The following is a 25,318-nucleotide window of genomic DNA, read 5'->3' on the forward strand; positions in this document are numbered from 1 at the left end:
CTAGCACCAGAAGCCAGGAAAGCTTATTAATTTGGGAGGTTCTGCAGCCCTCCTTGTCACAGGCAAATAGCAAAGCATCCCCCCAGGCTGGCTCTGCACCCCCGCCACAATCAGTCTGTAAGCGAGATAAACCGTTCCAAGACAACAGAGATTGTCCACAAATGACCGATTGCTTTAACCAGCAGTATTTTCTTCCAGTTAAAGCTTCTTATGAACAAGATGAGTTCCACATACTCCTGCTGAAATACTTACCAGTGCAGAGGTAATTTCCTTGCTGGAATATTTCTTGATACCCTCTTCAACGGTTCTTTTTTTGGAAAAAGTAAAAGGATATTAACTGGATTAAAAGAACTAAAGTGTGAAAAATGAATTATTTCTCTCTGTTAAACAATATGCTGTGCAGAGATACTACTGCACTACTATACAATCACTTCTCACAGTAATAAAGGTTTTACTCACCACTAAATGTTTCTCCTTTGTTTTTTATTTTAGTTTGCCCTTTTAAGAAAAACAGGTCTTCAAGCAAATTCAGAGCAAAATTCAGAGCGAATTCCGAGCCACAGTGAAAGACCCACTTGGCACACAATCTCTGTTTCCCACTGCAAATCACATTTGCATTTGCAGAATCCAAACATTAAATTGAAAAAAAATTAAGATAATAGTAAGGTTGATTTAAAAATACTTATCTGTCTTCTACACATACTATGGCTTCATAACACAAATTTGTAAGATTTTAAAAAATTATCAGATGAACTTAGTTACTATTTGCAAAAATCCAGCATAATCTAAATGCTAAGTAATAAAAATTTCAGGAGTTAAGTAGATGTCAGTTGCTAAATTCTGACAATGTTTACATTGCACACTCAAGTACAGCATTATTGCTGAAATAGATTCTTTATTTCTGAAACATTCCAAAACAGCAGTATACACAGTTGTAATCAAATATTAAGTCATAAGCCATTATAAGAAAGCATTGATTAGTGCAATTGGATTTTGTAAAAGATCTATCAAAAAGATTTATTCGCATTAAAACTCATTTTCCATAAGCAACTGTTAATAAAACATTACAATTTTATTCTTTGTAATAAAGTACTGAAAACCAACTGTAGTTTTAGAGATCACTGTATCTTTGTAAGTGCAATGTGACTTATGCTGCCATTTTAAATACAAAACACTATGACAATAAATTAACAATTGAACAAATGGTGAAAGACCAACAAAACCATGCTGACCCAGCTGGATGGCAATTTCCAGTGAATGCTACTTTTTTTGTGCTTCTGCAACATAAATACACTGCTTTGTATTGCCAATGGTACAATTTTGTAAGATATGTTCCTAGCGCTAAAAAAGTACATTACCCCAAAAATATTATTTATGGCACAGAAAAGTTAAATTATCTCTCTGTTGTTCAAGGTTCAGGCAAGTTTAAATGAACTTAAGTATACAAAATAAAATGTACTGGAAACACTAGAAAAAAATTCAAGCACATACATAAGTCCCCCCAAATTCAAAACAAAATGCATGATGCCTTTACACTGAATATATTATTTTAGAATTTCAGTACGGCAAAGCTGCCTGGAAAGCATTATCTCCCAGTTCTTTCCAAGGAAATAGTCTGGTACTTTGCACATATATAATACTTTCTTCAGTTCCAAATGCCAACACTGTCATTGTTAGTCTGATAACAACGCAGCTGTTCAGGTAACTGATTAAGTGCAATATTTAGTATTTGATAAGATGTTCATTTTTTAAAAATGACATTGCATTATGGATGGTTACATATTAAAATCCTGGGGGGAATAATACTGTAAGACCCTCCTTTCCCAAATCATTGTTACCCAGCCAGCTGGGTAATGAAATCGCATTATTTATTTTCCACTGTTGAGGGTCATCAATAGCAGCCGTCTCTCCAGTTCCCATCCCGCATCGTGCTGAGCGACGAAAGTGGCTTTGGAGGCTGAAGAAAACTGCATTAAATGAATGACGAAAGAAAGAAAAGACAAAAGAAGTCATATTTCATGTGAAAGATCAAGGTAACAAACATCATTTACTTCTGTAGCGACACTGGCTTTGTGGCTTGCTTGGAGATACAAAGACACATCACTCTGGTGTATTTCTGGCCCTATGCTAATGCAGATGTGAAATTAAGGCCACTTCCAATGAGACCCCATTACTGTTACTGGTCTTAACAGGGTAAAAGGTTGATAAAAAGGAATTTGGTGAATAATTCTCATGATGCACGAGACCCCTCTAAATGGGAAGATCTGGTCCTTCAGATCTGATAAAAACCTATTTTTGTCACTATGGACAGCAGAGATCTAATGGGAAATACTCGCTAAAAAGCTGTTGTACTCACCAGACTTGTCAAAAACCAGCACTTTATAAAACCACTATGCACTAACACTGAAGAATTTAGACATTCTTATCCAGACACGTGATGACGTGTTTTCCATCCCACAGCCGAAGTCAGAGAGCCACCAGTCCCACCACCAACACCCCTGTAGGGAACTCGCCGTCCTTCGGGCCCCCACCCTCGCACCCTGGCTGCATCTCTCACTAATGAATGAGGACTTATTCAAAAATGCTTGTTGACCATCTTCCAAACCCTCCAGGTACCACCGATTTAACTGTTTCAGAAAAGAGTAAAAAAAGGAAAAACAACCATCAGATTTGATCTGACCGTCAACTCACTGGTGACGAGGCAGGCCATCTCCAATTTGCCGCAATCATATTTTAGTCGCACCACAATTTGCTGAAAATAGTGTCCCAATTCTGTGAAACTGTTTCTTATAAAACCAGGTCTTAAGCCTTGTTCTCACACCTCTCTGCTTTTTCTGTGAGTTACTGATGCCTCCTCCCCCTTCCAAATGCCCTTGGCTGGAAAAAGGCTGAGGTATGTTGTAAGGCAGGCAGAGTCAGTAAGTTAAAAGCAGTCACCAGAACAGCTTCTCACCTCCCTACTACAACTGCTTTTTTAGTGGCAAAAAACTGCACCTAAGTAAAAAAGGTGGTTAAACTTAGGTTCAGCTTTTGTCAGCTCCACTTTGTTGCAGTATCACTTATCCTTGATATAAATCCAGTTACTTGAAGCATAAAAACACGACCTGCCTCTGCCGTTTTCTGCAACTGCTGCCTTAATTTCTTTTTTTCCAGAAAGAAAAAAATGAAAGCATGTTTCACATTCTTCAAGAGAGAATAGGGAGGACAGAAGTAAAGAAAAATCAACTCGGTTGAAAATAAATGTAAGAATACTGGTACATATCCAGAGTCGAATCTCTGCTACAGGGCAGTGAACAGGAAAATACACCAGCATTGAAAACTGTTTCAAACAAGCACAAGCTGTCAGTATGCTGCTATGCGGTTTGAGGTAACAGAGTTTTGGAGGGTCTGTAGTCCCTTTCTACCTTCCCATCATCAGCTGGGTTACAGTGACTGGTCCCAGCACAAGGCAGCAGGAACAAGCCTCCCGCCTTGGCTCCGAAGCTCTGCTTAGGTTGCTGCCACGACTGTGCCTGGTACCTGGGACGATCCAGAACCCAACCTGCTGATTGACTTCCTGGCTTTAGCCAGGACCTGCCTTGTCACTGTGGACTTGTCTGGAAACTGGGACGTTTGGCTGACCCTGGTCACCTCCAATGCTGCTCTTGGTTGGCTGTCCTACTCTTGCCTTACTGGAAGCTGCCCCTGCTGCCCCTCACATCGTGCTCCTGGGTGTGGATAGAAAACGGAAGACTGGCAGATAGGGGATGGGAGGTAAGAAGGTAGGTCTGAAAGAAGCCCAGAGGGTGGAGTTGGAAAGGGCTGGAGGTCGTGTGGATCCATTCAACAGGAACAAAAAAATAAAAAGTGCTGCCTCACTTGTAAGGCTAAGTAGAGATGGACAGTACTGTTAAAATTTCTTTTGCTGCTTTTGGATGCATGAATCTCTGATGGCAAGGAGAAAAGCAGTTAATATTTAGCCAAGTTGGTTATCTTGGCTATTATAATTTTATTTTACAAATTATCAAAAGCACTCCTTCACGTGCTTGATGCTATGCAGTAAATACTGAAGTTCCGTAATGCAGGCCCTATATAAAGTGTCTAACAACCTATTTTAAGTATCTGAAATATCAATAACTTGGCTACTTAACGGTCTGGCCATAGTCATAAAGACACAGCTTTGCTCTGAATGTGCACTTCTCCCTGAACATCTGATTGATTTAAAAAACAAAACAAAAGACCTTTTCTACTTTTAATCAAGTTATGACTAAAAACACTTTAATTTTCAGTACACTAGCAGAGGCTAGACTCTTAAACTGATAATCAGAAATACCATTCCTTAGAAATGACCACAGTGACAAAAATCAACAGTGAGAAAATCTGCTGCTGATGGCTGAATTCTTTCCAAGAAAATTCCATGTGAACTGCCCTTACTTTCCACATGAATAAATAAAACGAAATGAGGGTCTTAAAGAACTGTAGGCTAAGCTTCAATCTGCCCGTGCTTTTAGAGTTCTATAAGCTTGTCATTCCCACAGTGCAAAGACCATCTATCTTCAAGGATCATTGGTCTGGATCTACGGCAACACATGATGCTGCTAAGGTATATTTGAAGGTGAGAAGATGGGAGCCCAGACCTTCTGGACTAGAAATAGCTTTGTTACTGATTTGAATCAGTTTCTAATAAAAAGTTGAGAGTACGGTATCTCACCCTCCCACTAAAACCTCTCGATTTTGTTTTTATTTAATATTGTCTGTTGTATGAAAAGTTACAAAATAGCAAGGGACTGGTCTTCACAGCTCAGAAAGCCTCTTGTCTTTCTCACATGTTGCTATGAAAGATTTAAGAGCTCTGCAGAAGAACATGAAGTTGAGGAAAGGAAAAAGAAAAAAAAAAGAAAGAAAACCCTCTACTATAAAGAACTCTAACAGAGCGAGTTCCAGCAGAGAGCAAAGGAGATTATAATAGAAATCTCATGGTACAGTCTTCATCAAAGAAGAAACCTGACAGCTCTTTATCAAAGTTTCACTGCAGTTGGTCAAAATCTGTTGTCAGTCACATCGGTGTAATCCCCAAGTAACTCAACCAAAGAGAGAATGTGAGCAATTGAACTTATTCTGGGTCTAGCCAGTACCTAGTGAAAAGCATAAAAATGGTGAGAACTGAACAGTGACAGTTCATCCAACAGAAAACCAGGTGGTCACGCAGCGGGCTTTCACAAGAGGAGGGATGCCTGCGATGGGAAGAAATAGTTGGAAGAGTTGACACAAGTTGATAGAAGTTTCTCTTTTAGAAACTTCATCACCTATTAATCACAGAACATACAGCTAAGAGTTTAACCCCCAGCTGTGATAAGATGATAAAAACACAGTCTCCTTCCTCAAGCTTATTTTATGCTTGCCCTAAAAAAAAAAAAAAATATCACTTGGAAACTAAAATCTCTTGGAAAAATGCAAAAATGCATTTGCTTAACAGTATAGCTTATTGCAAGTATGTGATACTTCAGGATTCCCTGTCTGCCTGTTGTCTCCCAGCTGGAATTGAAAAGATGCTGGTTCAACCCAAGACTGTACTATCCAGGATATTTCCTTCCTCACAATGCTGTAATGTCACAAGTTGCGTTTTTACAGTCTACTGCCTTTTACAACAACAGGGATGCAACTCTTTCTATTTGGGTACTCTAAGATTTGCTCATCCTATGACATTGAAACAGCAGTTGGCACAAGTCTGGAAGAAGGCAAGCCACATATGTTAATAATATGAGGTTTCCATCTGTTTTGATTTCTTATTGATGGGCAGCAATCCATTCTTAGTTATATGTGATTACATTCTATCAATTATCATAGTTTACTAGGAACTACCAGCAAGCATTTTCCATCACTATTTTCTGGAAAGAAATATGCATTCAGTGACTCAGCATTGGGAGCTAGAAACTATTCTGTTTTATAGCCCAGCTTCATATTCAGGAGGAAAAAAAACAACACAATCTAAGCCAAAGCCACCCACATAGGGAAGGAGGCCTATTTAACCCTTACCTTCGAACTGGCTGTGCAATTTTACTTCTGGGTATGCCACTCCCATTGATGGCCAGCGATGGTCTTGGAAGAGCACTGCGCCCTACAACCCCTTGACTGGCAGTCTTGTTTGGCATTGGGATCCCAGTGTTAGAATATAACTGCAAGTTGTTGGACACTGGAATACTGCTGCTACTACTACTACCACCTTGTACGGTTGGGCTTACGTAGGCAGTAGCTTTCAGAGGCTGTCTGACAGACACTGGAAAATGTCCCACACTGTGAACTCTTTGTTGAAGCTGTCCTGGTGATGGAACTGTAAAGAGTAGTAGAAAAGGAAGTAACAAGGTCAGTATGCAAGAGATGAGGCCAGGCAGTAATGCTCATTTCTAGATAGACCTGAATAGGGATAAACACATCATTATACAATTTACGTGCTAATTATAAACTGTTGAAAAACTCCTTGGATCCAATACTGTATCCAGTAACACTGCACTGAACTAAAATACCCTGTTCCATCCCCATCCTGAACAAAAATCCGACCCCATATTCATCCTGCTTTCTCCCATCAAAGAGGTTTCCTTAGCTATTACAAGCACACTAATTCCACCTACGCAACTAGAGCTTTAAACAGGAGAAATTGGTGAAGGTATAAATTAATTACTGTTAGATTATTTAGATTTTTGTAAGGTTGTTTGCAATAACCACATCTTGTTTAAGGAACATTGCATTAAAGCATTATAAAACATCACAGAAGTCTAAGCTTTATGTATAAAAACAATAAAAAAAGCTATAAAAAGGTCTTGAATATAACAGCATATGCCAAGGCTCATGTTATGTAAACTACCATTTTAAATAAATGCTATGGGTTCCAGAAGCTTTTTATATAGATTTTCTACACAATCCTGCCCTCTGGTGTACATCAGACATGCACCTGTTTCAGAGTCCACATACCAAAAGCAAACTGTCAAAAGCCTCAAGCACATGAACTAACATACTGTATACAGGCCAATCCCTTTTCAAGTCTTTGAAAAAGGATGTCTTAAAATCATTTAAAGACACAGGAGAAAATACAGACATGTGATTCCATTAAACGATACTGCCAATATATTGCTATGGAAGTCTTATCATAATACAGCTCCTTAAATATTCCAGCACAGGCACTTACTAGAAATGTTTTTCAAAAAATTATTTCAGAAAAATCACATTTTATACACACCTATATATATACATACATAAACAGAGAAATACATATTTCTAAAATAGTAAATAAAATTAAACTCTCAACGCACTACCATGCAAATCAACTGGGAACCTGAACAACTACTTCCATTCTCCTATTCTCTATCTTCCTATTCTCCTATCACAAACAGGATAAAAATAAAACAAAATACATCCAGCTGTCAAGTGTATTTTCCAGAAAAGATGCAATTTAATAGTTTTGAGCCTTCCAGTACCTGAAGGGGGCCTAGAAGAAAGCTGGAGAGGGACTTTTTACAAGGGCATGTAGTGATAGGACAAGGGGTAATGGCTTTAAACTGAAAGAGAGCAGATTTAGGTTAGATATAAGGAAGAAATTCTTCATTATGAGGGTGGAGAGGCACTGGCACAGGTTGCAGAGAGAAGTTGTGGATGCCCCATCCCTGGAAGTGTTCAAGGCCAGGTTGGATGGGGCTTTGAGCAACCTCGTCTAGTGGAGGTGTCCCTGCCCATAGCAGGGGGGTTGGAACTAGATGATCTTTAGGTTCCTTCCAACCCAAACCATTCTATGATTTTATGATTTGTAAATTCTGCTCAAATTTGAGAGAAAACACCCACTGGAAAAGGTTTTGCCAACTTCTCCTTCCAAAACCTCACAGGACATGGGAGGCATAAATTAAATCCTTCCTCCTGCCTGTATCCAACGAAATCCACTTTTTCCATTTCCTCTCAGAGTTCCTCTCAACCACTGTGCTAGAAACTGTGTTGGATCTTGATCTATCTTGTTCATGTTCTACATTAATAATTCAACATCCACTAGATCAACACTCCCTTCATCCCCCTATCAAGAAGTCACCTAAATTAAACTAATTACAGAGTCATTTTAATTCCCCCACTCAACAAGCATATTATACTTGAGAATATAACCCTCTGTTTACCACATTTGCTTGGAAGAAAGTGGCTCAACTTCAGTAGGAGAGAGGTCATATTTTAAGACAGTATTTATACAGTGTACTGTAAAACCAGCATTGTATAAATTACCAAGAAAAGCAGTTTTCAATTCTAGTATCAAAACTAAAAATGTAAGCTTATATGAATTAATTGCATTAAGGGTGCTTCTACAATACTACTACTACTAATTATAATTTTAGTTTTAAAGTTGGCATAAAATGAATGGGCAAAGTAAAAAAAAAAGGGAGGTGATGAAACTCTCAACACTGCGTAACAAGATCGGCAGAATTTGCTTTCCAAAATAGAAAGTTTGAAAATCCTGAGCTATATTAAAATCTGGTGCAAAAGGAACACAGTCTGCTTTTAATTTTTCATAAAGCAGAGGATCAGTGGCTGGGACAGGTATTTTACCACTTTTTTTTTATTTACCAATTCTTTGCACGTAGCCAAAGAACACAGTTACTTACTACACGACTGCATCCTTGAAATCCCATTACTCGCTCCATGCAAATTGGAGTCGAAGCTCTGACTGTTCCTCACAGTGACTGGAGAACTAGCAAAGCCAGCACTACTGTTAATGGTGGGGGTACTTGGCATCCGAGCGAGGTTAGGCATGCTTCTTCGAAGTTTATCTGAAGCAAAAGAAGACAACATCCATAGTCACGTCAGAATTTCCAACACACACAAGCAGCATCTGAATAATTTCTCTAGAAAATAAAAATTAAAACAAATTAACACAAAGAAAGGTTTTGCTCTGCAGGAAGAATATGAATACATTATTGACAGCCTACTAATTGAACCCTTCTGACTACTGTAACAGCACAATTATTCACAAATAATTTTAAAGACACCAATAGGCAGTACGTTTTCGGAATCACAAGGATTTAAACACTAAAGTGTCATAATAAGGATGAGTTTCACAGAAATGTGTAAAGTAGGTCAGATGAATCATGCCCTAAATGTGCCTGTTTCTTTGCAGTGAATACAAAGCAAGGCTGCAGTGAGAAAGTCAGACAGAGGTATCTACCCTGTGGATGTCTGAAGACGGGCGAGATGAATCCATCCTATGTAACTAAAGTCTTGCTTTCAGGTGCCAATGAGATGCTAAAAAATTCCATTCAGTACCCAACCTTATTAGCATGTTAAGTTTCTGCAGGTGGCCATGCGCAAAACCTGCTGAGTCTTGATGCTGTTCAGTTGCTTGAAGCCCTGGGTTGACATCAGGATTTTCAAATCTGGTGGTTCTCCCTCCCACCCTATTTGTGGTGCCTGATTTGGTGGGCATTTTCAGAACAGGCCTGTAGGGCCTTTCACAAAAAGAAAACTGCAAAAGCCCCAAATGTTTTTGGGGTCGGTTCAACGGCTAAGGCAAGTGTCTAAGAGGTCAGAAGATGTCTGCAACCCCACTCACACAAGTTGATTTGGAGAGAGGAGCTGAAACCAAGCCCAACATCTCAAGAAGACTTCCCAACCACAACAGCATTAGGTATTCTAAGGTGAAGCTCTTTTGGTCTCTCCTGCTGCGGGGCCAAAGGGAGATGACTCAGTTCTGTATAATCAGAAGAGACTGGTGGGCCAGAAAGGCACACACTGAATGACCTGGTCTGAATTCCCTCCTGTGACGTGACAGACCAGCAGAGCACCTTTGTGGGGAAATAACGGGTCATTCGTTAAATTGTCATTGACAACACCACTAATGCTGGCCTCTTGGCCAGGTTCAGAAGCACAAGTGCTGTACCCTGCTGAGGTGGCTATGTTTCTCGTGGTACCACAGTCAGCATGGAGGCCACCAGCTCCTGCCCCTGCCGTAGGTTCCAGCGCCTGGCAGATGTCTGCCTCCAGTTCTTATACTGCAAGAGAAAGCAGGGGTATGCTTGTCTTCTAACAGGCAGCTATGACTGCTCTCTCCAATGGCAAGCAGGGCAGATCAAGATTGACGTTTTAAATTTATGCACAGGAACAATACATCACACACGACTTGGAATTGCTGTTTTGGGTTGACCTCCTAGCTCACACAGGGCAAGTTCAGTCCACAGAAACAACAAATTGACTTGGGAATCTCTGTTTATCAGTCCATATAAATATATAACCTGTTTAGCACCATCATGAACTCCTCTAATCCTTAAAGCTGTTAACAACTGACGAATAATAAGAAGTGACAGTACAGTTCTATCTATACAAGGTATTAGTCACTAACAGTAACTTCAATACATGTGATGCCTATGTAACTCCAGCAAACTGAGCCACAGTAAGGCTACAACTCCAGCTGTTTTTTATGACTGGTCCTCATGATAAGAACTGGTACAGAATCCTGCAAATAGTCAAAACCATCCTTGTACTTCAAAGGTCCAGCATTTCTAATATCCTCATGTCCCAAGTCGCAATTACCAGTGCCTACCTGCCTTTGACACTATATCACACACACTAGTCCTGTAATGATGAGATCTTCATCTCTTCCATCTCAACTAAGGTTGATTTTCAGTTACCATACATGGTCTGACATAGAAAACCATTCCTGTCTGGGAAATAATTTCAATATTCCCGTTAATTAAATACACTACATTTTCATATTTTTGAAATCAAACAGTAGGTATGGGAGGTAAGATAAGGAGGAGTTCAGTGCAGGAAAAGGAAATGCAAGGTTTGAGTTCCTGGAAACTGGAGTACAGCCAAATCCTAATAAAGAACCCATTTAAGGATAATCAAAGAGTTAGAATTGTTGTGCTTCAGTGACTCATCGCTGACACTGGCAGGCTGAAACTGTCAGTGGTAGAGCAATGAACATTAGCAAAGGGATTACCACTGTGGTTCAGTCAGGTTCTAAGTATTGATATCACTGATATAACAATGATAAAACAGTTATCAGGCTTCCAAAACTGTCCTGGTGATGCAAACAATGGCATCCATACAGCTCCTATATGTCCCTATTTCTGAAATACTCGATTTCGCAAACTGGAAAGGGAACTGTCCTCCTATGATGCAATCCTTGGCCCAGAGTGGCAGAAAATTAATGAATATGGGATGTCTGTAGCTACTGTTAATTTTGGAGGCCTAGACTACCCTTTAAAATCCTAGGTATTGAAATCCTAGGTCAACATTACAGCACTTGGCAAAAAAGGTTTGAGCAGCAGGATGGTGGTAGGGAAGATGGCACTGCATAAAATAGCTTTTCTAATTCTATCCACATATCACGTTGTACAAGCAGAATTCCATGGACTCTACGTGCTCTTCCACTCAGGGACTGCATCAGCCACCACAGGCATGATCTGCGCCTTGAATTGTCCAGTGGATGCAGCTACAATAGCAGGAAAAATAGGTACGGAAGTAGCTTGGATTTCCTCCATGTCATGGGTGGCCACGTCTTTTGGCTCCTGTTCATTAGTCCCTTCTCGTTCCAGCAGTCTGCTCTGCTGCTGATTCATTCAGTCCTCAGGCAGCAGATTCCTGCTGCACCTGCAAATTCTCATCCATCGAGCATCTGCGTTACTTCTTTGATGGGTCCTTGTGTCTGCTGAGATAAATGGCCCTGGAAAGCAATGAAAATAGCAGGTCAGTTTTGTGTTTGGGGAAAACACAGAAATGTTCATCTTGACGGCATTTTGCAGCTTTCATCTCCTTAGAAGATGCATCCTCTTTCATCTCTTTCTTGAAGTTCATTCTGTCACCTGTTCCGTTCCTAAGAAGAGTGGAAAGAGTCTTACAGACGTTTTGTTTGTAAATGAAATGCTGGCTCTTGTGAGCTTGATATATGGAAGCAGGAGGTGGGATTTACATGATTTTAGTATTATTTCAGGCCGCTGAGACGTGACTAGAAACAAACTTGCTGGAAATATATGAGAAGAAAACAAAAATATTTTTCCAAGCCGCTAGTAGCAAACCTTCCCTTTCTAGAGCTCTTAGCTCTCCTAAGACTGATGAGAAAACTTACAGAGAGGAGTGGAGCTGAGATGTGTTCTCAGGTGAGAAGTAATTTGCCCAAATAGTCCTATTTATAATGAATGCTGAAACTTGCTACAGTTTCTGCTACCTCTTCTGCACTAATCTGGTTCAGTAGCAAGCCTAAAAAAAATCACTGGTCGTTTACAGTTTGTTCTGTTAGGAAGATGTGGATATTAACACCAGCGAGGAACTCCAAAGGACTTGCACCTTCTACAGCATCCAAAGTTATTGTGACCCACTACTGAGCCTCAGCTATAATCTAGGCCGAAACAAATAAGATGTTTAAGTAGGAGGCAGCCATATAAAGCATCACGGATGTATCTTCGCCTTTCCCAGCCTTCTTTGAGATGTAATAGCATGACCTATAGACATTGTATTATTGAGATATTTGAAAGTGTGAAGAAAATGCAAGGATAGGTCACGCAAGGGAGTTAATAATCAGTTCTTGGTTATTACCACCTTCTCAGAATAGTTCATGCATATACACATGTGCTTGTCATTTCATGAGTGTTCTTTAGGTGGCATATGTTGCCCTTGTTTCACCTATCTTCAGCAGAATGATATACCAAAAATCATTTCCTCCGTGTGGCATCCATGCTGAATTGCCTGTTGCCTACAGCACAAGAAAAACTGGGAATTGTGAAATACAGGGTCCTCTGCCCTCAACCGAAAATGTGCATGAAAAGACCACCCCACAGCACAGATCATATTCACTACTGGTGAGAAATGGGTCAAAATGCAGGCAAAAATGTCCCTTATTTTGTCAAACATTCAAAAAAAATACAGTAAAGACCGCAGTTTGCCTCTTACCCAGCTGCTTCAGTTCTGATTTTTTCCAAGAAGTTCTTCCCCTGATGTCGTTTCTTCTCTGAAGAGTCAGCCTGGCGTCAGTGGCCCAGCTTCCTCCTGGCAGGACACCGGAACAGGCAGCACCTGCCTTCTGTCTTCTGCTCCCAGCACCACTGGTGTCCGCCCCCGTTCCACCGCTTCTTTTTTTTTTCCTTCCCTGACCTAATACTATCACCAGCCGAAGATTAATGTCCATGAGGCACGCAAACAGACCTTGCCCTCAGAGCAAAGCTGCCCCAGAAGAGGTGCACTCTTGGTGAGCTGCCAGACTGTAGCGGTTCTTGTTAAGCACCATCTTCTCTCTGCCAAGACACCTCAGCCCATGAGGCTCTCCTTGCACGGAGAGCTTAAGTTGACTCTACAGCGAAGCATCTTAAAACACATTTATTCATCCATTGTTATTCTCTGCAAACGTTGTCAATGTTTTATTTGAACAAAAGGACTCACAAGCCTCGCCAAAAGCGCGCTATCGTTAAGGAATGTGATATAATGAATCATAATTATCAGTGTCTCACAGAAACCTGTATCAGCTATGTTAGCAGTTTCTTACACATATTTAAATCCTTCACACAAACGCTGCCTGCCTTATCTGTATTGTATGCACGAATAAGTTGGGGAAAAAAACATAAGGAAAAAATCTGTGCTTTTCTATTTTAAATTTTATGTTCTGGATTATGTAAATATTCAGAGTTTGTTCTGAAATCCTTAACAAACTTGAAGACTCAATTACAACTTCACTTTAAGGGATTAATTTCTCTTCCTCATCTTTGAAGACCTGAGTTCAGTATCACGTTTGTTATGGTTATAACATTTATGACATCCTAAACACACCAGGGTCTAAAGGTCTGTGGAATCATCCGTTGATACAACAGGGACATTGGTGTGTAAAAATACAAATACAGATTAAAAACTAAAACCAAGTCTTTCAGTTAAGAGAGAGACACCATTCTTCATAATTGTCAATACCTACATTTTACTAATGTTGAACACTTCAATTTTATTTAGAATTATTCCTTCCTCTGGAATAATAAGGAAGGAATTATTCTGGTTCTGGCTTCACAGGCATATGTCTCCCTCCTTAGATAATTACAGCAAATTAAAGATTTTTCCATTATCCTTCCATGACTTCTCCCCGCTGATTACTATTCTCAATATAACTTCAAAGGAGACTAAGTAAGATTTTTTTCTCCTTTTCTTTAATAAAGAGTCTGCAACAATTTCCTACAGCGAATTCTCCCTTCCTTACTGAACAAGAGAAGTCATGAGCAGAAAAACTCTCTGTAAATCAGTAAGAGACCTTTTCCCATGTCTCCAAATACACAAGTCAATGTTAGTCTATACTGAACTGATACCTAAGCATCGACCTACTGCCCCTGAAATGCTGCTCTTCTATACCTGCCTTGAGTTTACTTGGAAAAAAAACCAAAAACATTTGCAGTTTCCAAATAAGGCAAGGGTGTTGCAACAGCTAATGATGATCATAATATTTCGCCTGAGAAAAGCTATTCCCCAGAAGTGTATGCAATAAAGAAACTCAAAACTAGTAATTTCTGGAAAATAAAAGCAACATTTTTAAAGTGAATGGTATCCGTGGCCTGTTTATGAAGGTATCAACCAAGCTAAAAAGTTAAAAATCAACATGAAAAGGTAATGGAAAACATAAATTAAAATTAACCAGATTGCATACACTGCTACTAAATGAAGGATGTATTTTTCATCTGTCCCTTCTTACTGCATTATAATAAATTTCTTCTTTAGCTGGAATAATTTGCCCAAAGTTTTCAATTTTCAGGTATTATACCAATGGGCACTTTAAAATGCATATGAAATAAGGGGTGCTTAGGTTAAAAGTTTATGAGTAAGCGTATCTAGAGATCTTGAAATTGGACCTGAACACAAGAAGATCAATCCCATTTTCAGTATCTTGTCTATCCTGGATTTTAACTACTCTAAATGTTTTCACAACGCTACAGTTCTGTTATTTCTGGTTTCAGAAAGTCAGAACTAATAAAGGGCATAAAAATTAACATCTATTAAAAAAGAATAAAATTACCAAACAGAAATAAAAAAATATTTTAAAAGAAGTTAAAATGAGATTACTTGTGTGTCACAGTATAAAACCAAAACACGTGTACATTTATGGACAGCATGAAGCAGAAAACAGCTTGTTTTTATGAAATGTGGTGATATTTCTTCCATGAAATTGACTAAATATAAAGTATTCTTGATATTAATAGAGTTAGCAACATTTTAAGTTGTTAGCCATGAACAACTTCTTCAAATTAGAGGAAGGGGAAAGAGGTATAAACATAAATCTTTCCATTGCCAACATATTAAAAGCTTTGTGAAATTATAAAACACATGCTAACTAGACGGACTCACTTTAGCTAATTGCAACAGATACTTGAAAGCTATTACACAGTCTTTCTCAGATCTTCTTTAAATGATCTATTTCTGACCCACTAACTGATTACAAAATCCCTGAAAACCAGAATGCCTTAGAAAGTTCAGAGAGAGAATTTTTATGACGTAACTCATTGTTACAGACAATTCAGCTGATTTAGGGAGAGGGTGTAATTAAACAAGAAGAAAAAAAAGCAGATTTCATGCAAAGTCTTTCTATTAGTAAATTCTTGGCAGAACTGGAAATAACACTTATTTGAAAGCAAAGATAACATGCACACACACCCTACAGGTGATGGCTGCAAAATGTTGTTTGAGAGGTAACAACAGGTATGCCTGCAGCCTGTGCTACAGGTGGCCCCAAATACACTTTATATACATCTTACCGTATTTACATTTGCACACATCTGCCACTCTGTGCTAGCATTTACCAGGAGCCTTTCAGTCCAGCAAGCTGTTGGAGACGGGCAGTAAACGGGACTGGTACCATTGACTCAGACAATGTACGGGTGGGCTAAGGTGAAAGAAAGAACCTGGGGGCTAGAGAGTGGGGGCTAGATGGTGTGGCATTTTAAAACAGATGTATGGTATTTTATTTTAAAATAGATGTACAGCAATTTAAAACAGGGCTGAGTGTCAATATTAGACCAAGGGGCAGCACTTTGCTAAAATACACTGGTAAGAACAACGTGTCAGTTCAAAATTATGGCCTCAAACACAGCTGGAAAACATCGGTGAGAGTATTCTCATCCCAAGCACAGGCAGATGATTACTAGGGTGCCAGCAACACCAATCTCTCTGCTACCTAAAATGCAATCCTGTGGATGGAGAACAAGCAGACCATTGGCTATAGTGAGACTGGACACCTAGTGCACAATTCAGTGCCCATGTATAGATGCCTCACGTCATTTGAGAGACCTTGGGTTGTGTAAGGCATCTAAAAAGCACTGACGCACGGCGATGGTGAAGCCAAGCAGGGTGCATCCCAGTACCTCATACAGCACTAAGTGCTTCTTTGTGGGCAGCTGAATCGGGCCCTTCATACACATGTGGGCACCTACATCTCAGCATCTAAACATAGGCGCTCCTCATCAGGCGACCAATATTATACTCTTAAAAGAATTATTAAAGTTTTCCAAGTTTATCACACCTTCTGCATATTTGTTACAGTACAGGTGGTTAAAGTAAGAATAAGTACCTCAACTGTCATGCCATACCAGACTTCACTAAAAGCAGGTAGGACCCCTGATACCGTTTGTTCCTAAAGGCAAAAAATTGTACATGAGCTAAACACATACACAAGTTTTGGGGAGACACTGTGTCAAAGCTAAACACTGTTTTTTCACCCCAGACAAAATGTGCCAAAATTCAACATTTATGTGCCACTTACTCTTCTTCTATGGAGAGCTCTGTGAATGATCAGGTGAACCAGTGGCCAGACTGTTGACTGCACATACAAGAACACAAGTTATCTCTTCGGGGGAAGAGAAAGGAAGAGAGATTTGGGAAGACCATTGGAATGACTGAGAGCAGCACAGCACGCGGCATGTGCAATTTTGATTAATTATGGATGATCCTTTCCACATATATTGAAAGCAGTAACTAAAACACTTTAGCCCCTCTATCGATCACATCCATTTGCCTTGGTAAACCATAACAGTGTGGAAACACTGTCCATCATATTGAGCTTCAGACAAATTCTTGTTTTGCAGTCTACCTCCAATTCAATATGTAGGAGTTCCTGAAAGGCCATGGAATTGTTGCCAAGATGATGAGAAGTGCCGATGAGAAGATGTTGTATTACTCAGACGTACCCAACACAGCAAACACTTGACTCCTTGTCTGCCAACAGAACACAGCCAAAGTACAATGTTTCTCACCATCAGTATTTGCCACTTATGTGGATCAGTGCTGCATGAGTCAGAGGCTGAAGGTGCAGAAGCTGAAGAGATAATTCCCCTCTAAAGATAGTGGTACTGGCTATTACAGGACTGTCTGCCATTCCAGCAAACAGGTAATTGAAGTCACATGTGTCCGTCTTCTCAGCGACACAAAACAGATTATCCAACACCTCTAAGTTCTTGAGAAGAAAAGGCAACCAGGTGGTAAAATTGGTGGTCTTTTACATTTATACACTTTCCAGTTAATAAACTAGGAGTTTAGTATTTTTAGCGCCCTGTAAGTACTTTCTGAGGTTTCCATGTGGGAATCCAGTGCTTAACTTCCACTGACACGGAACACAAAAAAATCACGGAAAAAGCATTTGGGGACCATACAAAAAGATTGCAGCACCACATCCTGCCCTCATTCCTGAATAAAAAATGCCCCTTATCTTTCCATTCTATCTCCCCAACAAATTTTGTGCAAGCCCATCAGTGCTGTCCCATTCTTGCACCTCACTGGCAAGAAAAATAACATGGAAATTAATATGGCACATATGCCGTACCAACAAATACCCACATCGCTCTACCCTCTGTTAACATTAGCCTTCTTTATATACTGCCACTTGTCGCTTATACTTCCACGCCATGCCTTACTTTGAATGCAAGTGCTTTTGACACCAACCTGTCACATCTTATTTGTCAGGAAAGCAACACGCATACCTGTAGTGCTCTATAAATAGCAACTTTGTGTTGTTTTGAACAACACATTTATTTTCTTGCCCAAAGGCGAGCTGTAACCTGTAATGTTAGAAACAAGACCCTGACTGAAAACTGACTGTTTTGAATTAGTTTGGGGAAAAGACTGAAGGAATAGGAAAGCAAGATGCAAAAGGAGGAAGAAAATTGTGATCATAATAAAGAATGAAAGGAAGGTAACAGCAACAACGGAGGGAAACTTAAGTCTTGAGTAAGCACAGAGAGACAAATCTTCCAGAGACTATGGAATACATCTCAAATGCAGTGCAAAAAGCAGCAATGGCTCCGGATAGTCTGGGAGTGACATTATCTCCCACTACTTTAACAGTCTGCCCTACCAGACCTGGAAGAGGAGCAGAGTGTTGACCCCTGCCGTGAGCGCTCATCGTGGATTCACAGCATCGCTGCATTAACAGCGGAGTCAGGAATAAGAAAGGGAATGAAAATCTGAAAACCCTATTTTGTATTTTACTGTATGGACATGCATAGGCCAAGCTCAAAAGCCCGATCAGTTCTTCTAACCAACTATTAGCCTGCTAAAAGATGCTGCTCTCTCCTTTTTCTTCTTTCTTCACTTGTGGTCATACTTGCAGCACTTTAAAACAGACTAAAGCAACAACTTTCATGACCAGGTCACAGATCACATTTTGTGGCAAATTACTTAACAATAACATACCTCAATCATTTGCACAGGCTTAAATAGCTTGTTACAATTCACGGGCTGATCTAGCCATCATACACTAAACGCACTTCACTCTGTTGACACAACTTGATCTTTAAAACGGCACTGGCACTTTGCACAGAGAAAAGACCACTTCTCAGAAAAGCATGCAACCCACCTCCGTTAATCCGATTTGGTTGCTGCTCTGGAGTTTGGGCTTGAGGAGAGTAGTAGGGCTGCTGATAAGTATTTGAAGGGAAGTGCGGGGAGGTAGGGCTCCTCCTGCAGTCCCGGATACTGGAGAAAGTCTGTGAGTGAGGAATCCCTCTCTGGAAGGGGGAGCAGCGAGTCAGCCGCGGCTGCGGAGGTGGGAGGTGGTCAAACTCTTCCTCGTCCTCAAGACTATAGCGATCGTATTCCTGGTCACCGCACATCCCTTTCTTTCCCGCATGCAGAGAGATGCTCGAACTGTGCCTTGACACAGACGCTGAAGTTGAAGCATAATCTTGCCTAAGGCCTGTAAATTCCAAGAAGAGGATGATTCAGCTTTTGCTAAGTGATTAACTCTTAACATGCACTTCAATCTTGAAAACTAAGCAGGTAAGTAGTAACTTTACAGCAAGAATTGGATTTACAATGTCACCAGGCTGAAAGATCTGAGGTCTATCTTTCAGGCATCTAAGCCTGAATTACTTCCCTCGAGATCCCTTTTTAATAAAAAATAAAAAAAGAATACAGACACCTCCAAAACGCAGTACCTGTGAGATGTCTTAGATGCTTCTCAACATAAGATGAAATTGCCTTCAGGAGGCACCTATTTCTCTGCCAATAGAAAGACTACATGAGTATTAAGTATTTAACTTTTAAGTACTCTTAATTAGAGGAATTAACACTCACTCTATTAGTTTTCCAAGTTATTGCTATTAAACTTTTATATTCATGCAATGAAAATGCTGACAATGACATTTCCTAAACTTAAAACCCTTGTAAATATTCTGGTTCTCCAACCTCCCTGAACCAGAATTAGTTCCTGCTAGCAGCCGGTCTCATGGACAAGGTTTAGTGGTAACACAGCTGTGTTTTAGACAGGTACGCATGCTACCACCCCCTTCTCAGAACACCACGTTTTGAAAACCATCCCACTATTAGTGCTGCCCCAGAAGAGCATGTTTGCTCCGGGACAAGTGAGAGGGAAACATCCACAGCCCTTTTACATCCCCATTTCCCAACTGCACAGCAGCCAGCGAAGAGGGGGATGTACATCGTATTTCCAGGAGCCGAGTAATTCCGCCAATAACTTTCCCAGATTTACAAAAAGCCCTTGGCTTTGACAGATGTCTTTGCTTCATAATGGAAACTTCTTAATATGCTTTCCCCCCCGGCCACCCCTTGAGTGGGAGTTTCTATTCGTGGCCGTGAAGAGAGCGTGCCTGCGTGCCTGTATAATAGTACCACTTTCCACGGGATTAAGCGGACAACAACCGTCACGTGCTCAAACATTCTGTACCAGCTGCTACTACAAGGATGAAATACAACCATTACACCTGACATAGATTAGAAGAAAAACAGTGTTTTTCATTCCAGTTTAGCAATGACCTGATTCCTTAAAGAGCTAAATACCTGAAGCCTTTTTTAAACCTCACTCTGAAGGAGATGACAACAGCTGTCATTTGAGTAACACAATCCTTTGTATCTTTGATAGCCATAATTTTTTTTTTTAAATAATTACAACTTTCACATAATATCAGAAATTTTCCAAGCTGTGACCACACACATTTGCCAGCTGAGAATTCAGCTATCTTGGAAAGTCTCACACTTGCTAATTTCTCTGCTGAACATCACGAGCGCTACCAGATGCTCAGCAAGTTCAACTGCTGACAAGTGATCGCGCCGACCTCCTCAGTCTGGTTGCTGCAGCCAGATCGCAGCTCTGATTTTTTCTTCACATTTTATTTTTATTTTATTTAATCACTTATTACTTGGCATTTTCCTTCAGTCACCGCCTCTGAACTTCTCTTGTTTTTCATCTCATCATTTCCTCCTTGATGTCTCACTTGGCACTAATAGGAAGTGAGAAAGACACTGCACTTACTGTCTGAGTGACTTCTAAGCCAAATGCCCTTCATTTATGAATAAAGACATTTTCCAAAAATTACTATCAAGCCAAACTATAATCTATGTCAAATAAGATTTTGGGCTCAGATTTGTGCATAATCGCTAGTCTCAAACCAAAATGTTAAATTTAAATGCCCTAATTCAGGATTTAAAGGGGAATTAATTTCAAAATTTATCTGACAATTAAGAAAATCAAAGTAGAGGCAAAGAAATCCATGAAAGCTGCTTAATTTTACCTTTCTCATGAAATATATGCATGAGAAAAATGCTTTAGCATTTTCCCTCCCCCCCCCAATAAAATTATTTTAATTATTGTGTTAAGACATTATAAATCTTCTAAATCTAAGGGTACTCAGCAGGTATGGAGCTACCACTTGGGATTCAGAAACACAGAAGCATCAAGTTTTGAAAGATCCAGTACCATTAGCCTGAACCCAACAACGTGCGTACCTTCTCTGTGCAGGTGAAGAGTTTTTCCACCTGCCACTCAAGAAGCGATACCGTTTAAGAAAGATCCACTTGACTGAGACCAGACTGGAGCAGTTTTGACTGTTATGGGAAATGTTCCTCAGACTATTTTGAAAAATGAAAAAAAGCCACCTACTCTCCTCCTGTAGACGAGCCATGATCTGAACATCGGTGAGGTCCTGCAGCTTGTATCCCATGGAGATGGAATCATCCTCCAGCTCCGAGGTGCTCAGTTCACTGTCTATTGATGACTGTGGGCTCAAAGGGGAATTCCTAGAAATGTAACCTATGTAAGAAAACATAACCTTTAGTCTGTGAATACGTCTGGCCATCTTTCATTCACAAGTATCTGCCCTTTATGTTACAGTAGTTTAAAATACTTTCTATGTAACAGAAAAACTTTCAGAGTTGCAATCCACTAAAAATTAGCGCAATCCACTAAAAATTAGCACAGGGCTTTGGTACTCGTGAGAAGTAGTAAGTGTAGTAATGCATGAATTCCTCTGCTTCTTCCCAAAATAGCATCACATAGCCCAGACAATGAAGAATTAACTAATACAATTCTGATACAGCTCAGATTAGTTAGCGTAGTCTAAACACATCTGCATTTGAATCCTTCTTATGGGACTGTGGTTCTCCTTACTCTCTTCTGAAAAGCAAGTGTGTATGTGTAACCAACTTCTGCTCAGTACTCGAATTCCATACCAGAGCCACTACATTTTACCGTTGTTTTTTTTCTCTTTCCAATTGTTTATAATCATCAGATAAATCAATGACAATAATAATTAAGACTGAGCATTATGCAACAACAGAGAAAGCATTGCCTCCTTCAAAGAGGGCTCTGGATTGTACCTTCTCCCTGCATGATAGTTAAATATAAACTAAGTTGCAATTAGTTGCATGAGCTAGTTGTTGCCCAGCTTTAAAGAAAAATTCTTCAAATAAAACAGTAAATCACTTTCTAATATCCTCTGGACCACCAGAGGCCCACAGCCTGCAGGGCGAGAACCGCTGTGACGATGGCTCATCAGCTGTGCTCGTATCACAGATGTGTTTGCATCCTCCAGCACTGCTCAAAACAGCCACCTAAAATCCATCCTAAATTCAGCTGTTCTCTAATAATACCTTTGACAGAAAAGGACACACAGGGGATGACTTTGCTTTGGAAGAATTGTAAGGGGTAAATGTGTTTGCTTTTTTAAATTTGCAAGTTACAATGGTCTTCTAGGTTTTGCAGAGGTAGTAACAGCTGTGTCCTTTTGAAGCAGCAGTGGGAAGCTAGACAAGATACCTGAGGGTATCTCAAATAGCATGAGATGCCTCCGTTTAGGAACTAAACTACATCCCATTGAATAGGGGAGCTTAGACGTCTCGCTCACACAGACGCCTACACCAGGCGTTCAGTCTGCAGCTGTATCTCACCCACAGCGCCCATATCCCTTACAGGGCTTTCTGCACTGATTTCACATGTTGTAGAGAAAATTGCGCACAGATCAGCGTGACACTGATACTAATTTCCTTAGACCACACCTGCTCCCGGCAGCAATAAAATGTTAATGCCTCTTCCCCAGAAGATTATTTTCTCCACCGCCACTGCACCTTAAGAGAAGTCACAGATATAAATTGACTCCTGATACCTGTAGCGAAGAAGGAAAAATGCAACTCTTGGCAATTTACAGCCCATAGAAAGTTTGTACTTTTCCTAAAACTCCCGTGTCCCCTGAAAATCAGTGGCAAACAGAATAAATCTTGGATAGTAGCAGCAATGCCAGCTTGAAAACAGCCATGATTCTGCCGGCTATTTTTATAATAGGTAAGTTCTCCCTGCAACTTCATTACACAGCTGCACAAATGTTTCTGTAGACATAAGGAAGGGGCACAGTGGGGCAGAAACGAGCAGTAAAGGGCCAACAAAGCTGGGGACTGTTTAGGCTGACGCAGTCGCAACTATACTCTCGGGTAAAACGTTATTGAGAAATAGGCTCTGTTTACTAGCATCACTTTCCTGTAACATGCTGTGTAACACAGAAGATAACCTACACTACTAGTTAATTGCCAAATTCTAGGTAATTTTAAAAAAACAAAATCTCCCCCTGAGATCAGGGTCTATATACAGTCATTTGAACAGTGTATTGCTGTTAAATGCTAGCAAGATTAGATTAAATTAAGCAACTTTGTAAGGACTGTAAATCAATAAAAAGATAAGCATTACCTGTCCGTTCAGGTGTTAGTATTGCTTTACTGGAGGTTTTAGAGAAGCTGGGACTATTAAAGCCATTGGTATATGGGGTGAGTCTCGCAACAGGACTATAGGGAAAAGCCAAGGAGACAGGTGTAGAGAAGAGGTTCCGCCATCGGCTAGCTGTTACGGATGCAAGGGAGGAGGGGGAAAAAAAGATTTACAGTTATAAATAGAATAGTGCTGTTAGAGAGAAAAATCATCTCATCTTAATCTGCTAATTATACATTTTTTACTTATGGCAAAAGGAAAATAATGGTCAAAGTTCAGCAGCAAAACAGAGGATCAGCACAGCCTTCTACATCTAAAAGTCTGCTCCCAAAAGTTTTCTAGCAAATATGTCTTGTTTACCATTTTCTATGTATACACCATTTCGGTATATATTTATTACATACATCGCTGTGTGCCAACACACAAAGTAATAGAGAAAGTAAAAACCACTACAGTTAATAGAGAAATTTGTAGTGCTCTTCAAGGAATTGTTCATGGCAATCAATCATCACACAATTGAATTAGCAGTTAAATTATCAGTTATGAGAGTTCAGAGACACAGCAGTAAAAGACGCTTAACCATCAAGTGCTAAAAACAACTGTAATCTCATAGCAAGCTTTTAGGCTAGCATATTTTTCCTCCTTTTTATGCCATCAAATTCCTGATTACATAAACATGACATTTTTTTCATTGTTTTTTTGAGGATCAACCAAATAATAGAACAGGGCACCTCTTTTTCTACATATTGCTTACAAGCTTGCAAGGCTGGTCTGCTCAGTAACACCACAGAGAGCTCAGAGTAGGCAAAAAAGCTAAAGGCTAATTTAATTTACATTTTCTTAGCTCATCCAGTAAAATATGAATACAACTGTCCTTTAGTTTGCCTATTTTTTTAACATGTGTTCAAAAGGTAAAATAAACAATATCCACACACTCTTCAGAAAATAAATAAATAGTAGAGATAAGTTTTAAGCAGAAGGAAAAGGCAAAATTTTAAAAATGTAAACTTCAGAGAACCCATTCAGATACAAGCAAAGTTTGTACAGGTGAAAAACAAATGATACTATCGCATGTTTATTTGTGACAGGATCTATTCTGTCCTGATAGATGTTATGTACAGTGATACAAGGGAGGGAACTAGGAACATACCTATACCTAGCTTAGAAATCAATGGCATAACCTTGATGCTTAGCAGGTATACTTTGCTGTGTCAGGTGCCACAAACCAGTTTTCAAAACTAGAAGGGACCAAAAGCCCCCAAAAGCTATTCTCCATTACGCGGCTATTAAATACCACAAATCTGCCACGTTATTTGGACCTGTTGATCCAGTCCTTTTAAACACAGATATTCAAATAGTATTGAAGTCCCCTCTATTCTAAAACCTCACTGTTGACAAAATGATTTAGCAGGAGATATGAACTTTATTCTTCCGTCTTGTTAACATCAATACTGAGCGGCCGTGGGAACGGCAGGGAAGTGCGTCTCGGTGGTGGGCTGTCAATCTCATCCTTGCAACCTTTTGGAGCCATCGGTTTGTCGTCAGTCCAAAAGATGCTATTTCCCCCCTATTCCTTGTGCTTTGTCCCACTCAAAGGTACTCCTGGGTTTGTAAGAAACAACCAGCCTTTACTACTCTTCTCACTTTGCTACTAAGTTTGGAGCGAAGGTTCCAGCAGGGGCACAAAGCAGTCTGCCGGGGAAGGGGAGTACCTGCAAGGCTCAGTCTCTGTGGGACAGAGCTAAACTACAGAGCAGCAAGACATAAAAATGCAAACTGTGGTCTTTGCTGTCCCCTCAACACAGAATTATTGCAATTCCCTCATTTTTCGTGATTCTAGTTCCCTCAAACTTAAAGAAATCTAAAGGT

General features: G+C 40.0%; 1 protein-coding gene across 2 annotated transcripts in view; it reads right to left on the minus strand.

Annotated features, from left to right (window-relative positions):
- Positions 1-991: 991 nt before the first annotated feature.
- Positions 992-25,318, minus strand: part of SLAIN1 (SLAIN motif family member 1) — a 54,062-nt gene continuing 29,735 nt past the window's right edge. The window contains exons 3-8 of one of the 2 annotated variants that reach the window (XM_075139745.1): positions 23,432-23,581; positions 21,356-21,505; positions 18,815-19,153; positions 8,613-8,777; positions 6,016-6,310; positions 992-1,967 (exon numbers count right to left, since the gene is read on the minus strand). In XM_075139745.1, the coding sequence (XP_074995846.1) occupies positions 1,892-1,967; positions 6,016-6,310; positions 8,613-8,777; positions 18,815-19,153; positions 21,356-21,505; positions 23,432-23,581 (1,175 nt within the window). In that variant the 3' untranslated portion in view covers positions 992-1,891. The remainder of the gene's footprint in view (positions 1,968-6,015; positions 6,311-8,612; positions 8,778-18,814; positions 19,154-21,355; positions 21,506-23,431; positions 23,582-25,318) is intronic. The other variant, XM_075139735.1, reaches the window with a different exon arrangement.

The sequence above is a fragment of the Calonectris borealis genome, chromosome 1, assembly GCF_964195595.1.
Source record: "Calonectris borealis chromosome 1, bCalBor7.hap1.2, whole genome shotgun sequence".
Taxonomy (NCBI): domain Eukaryota; kingdom Metazoa; phylum Chordata; class Aves; order Procellariiformes; family Procellariidae; genus Calonectris; species Calonectris borealis.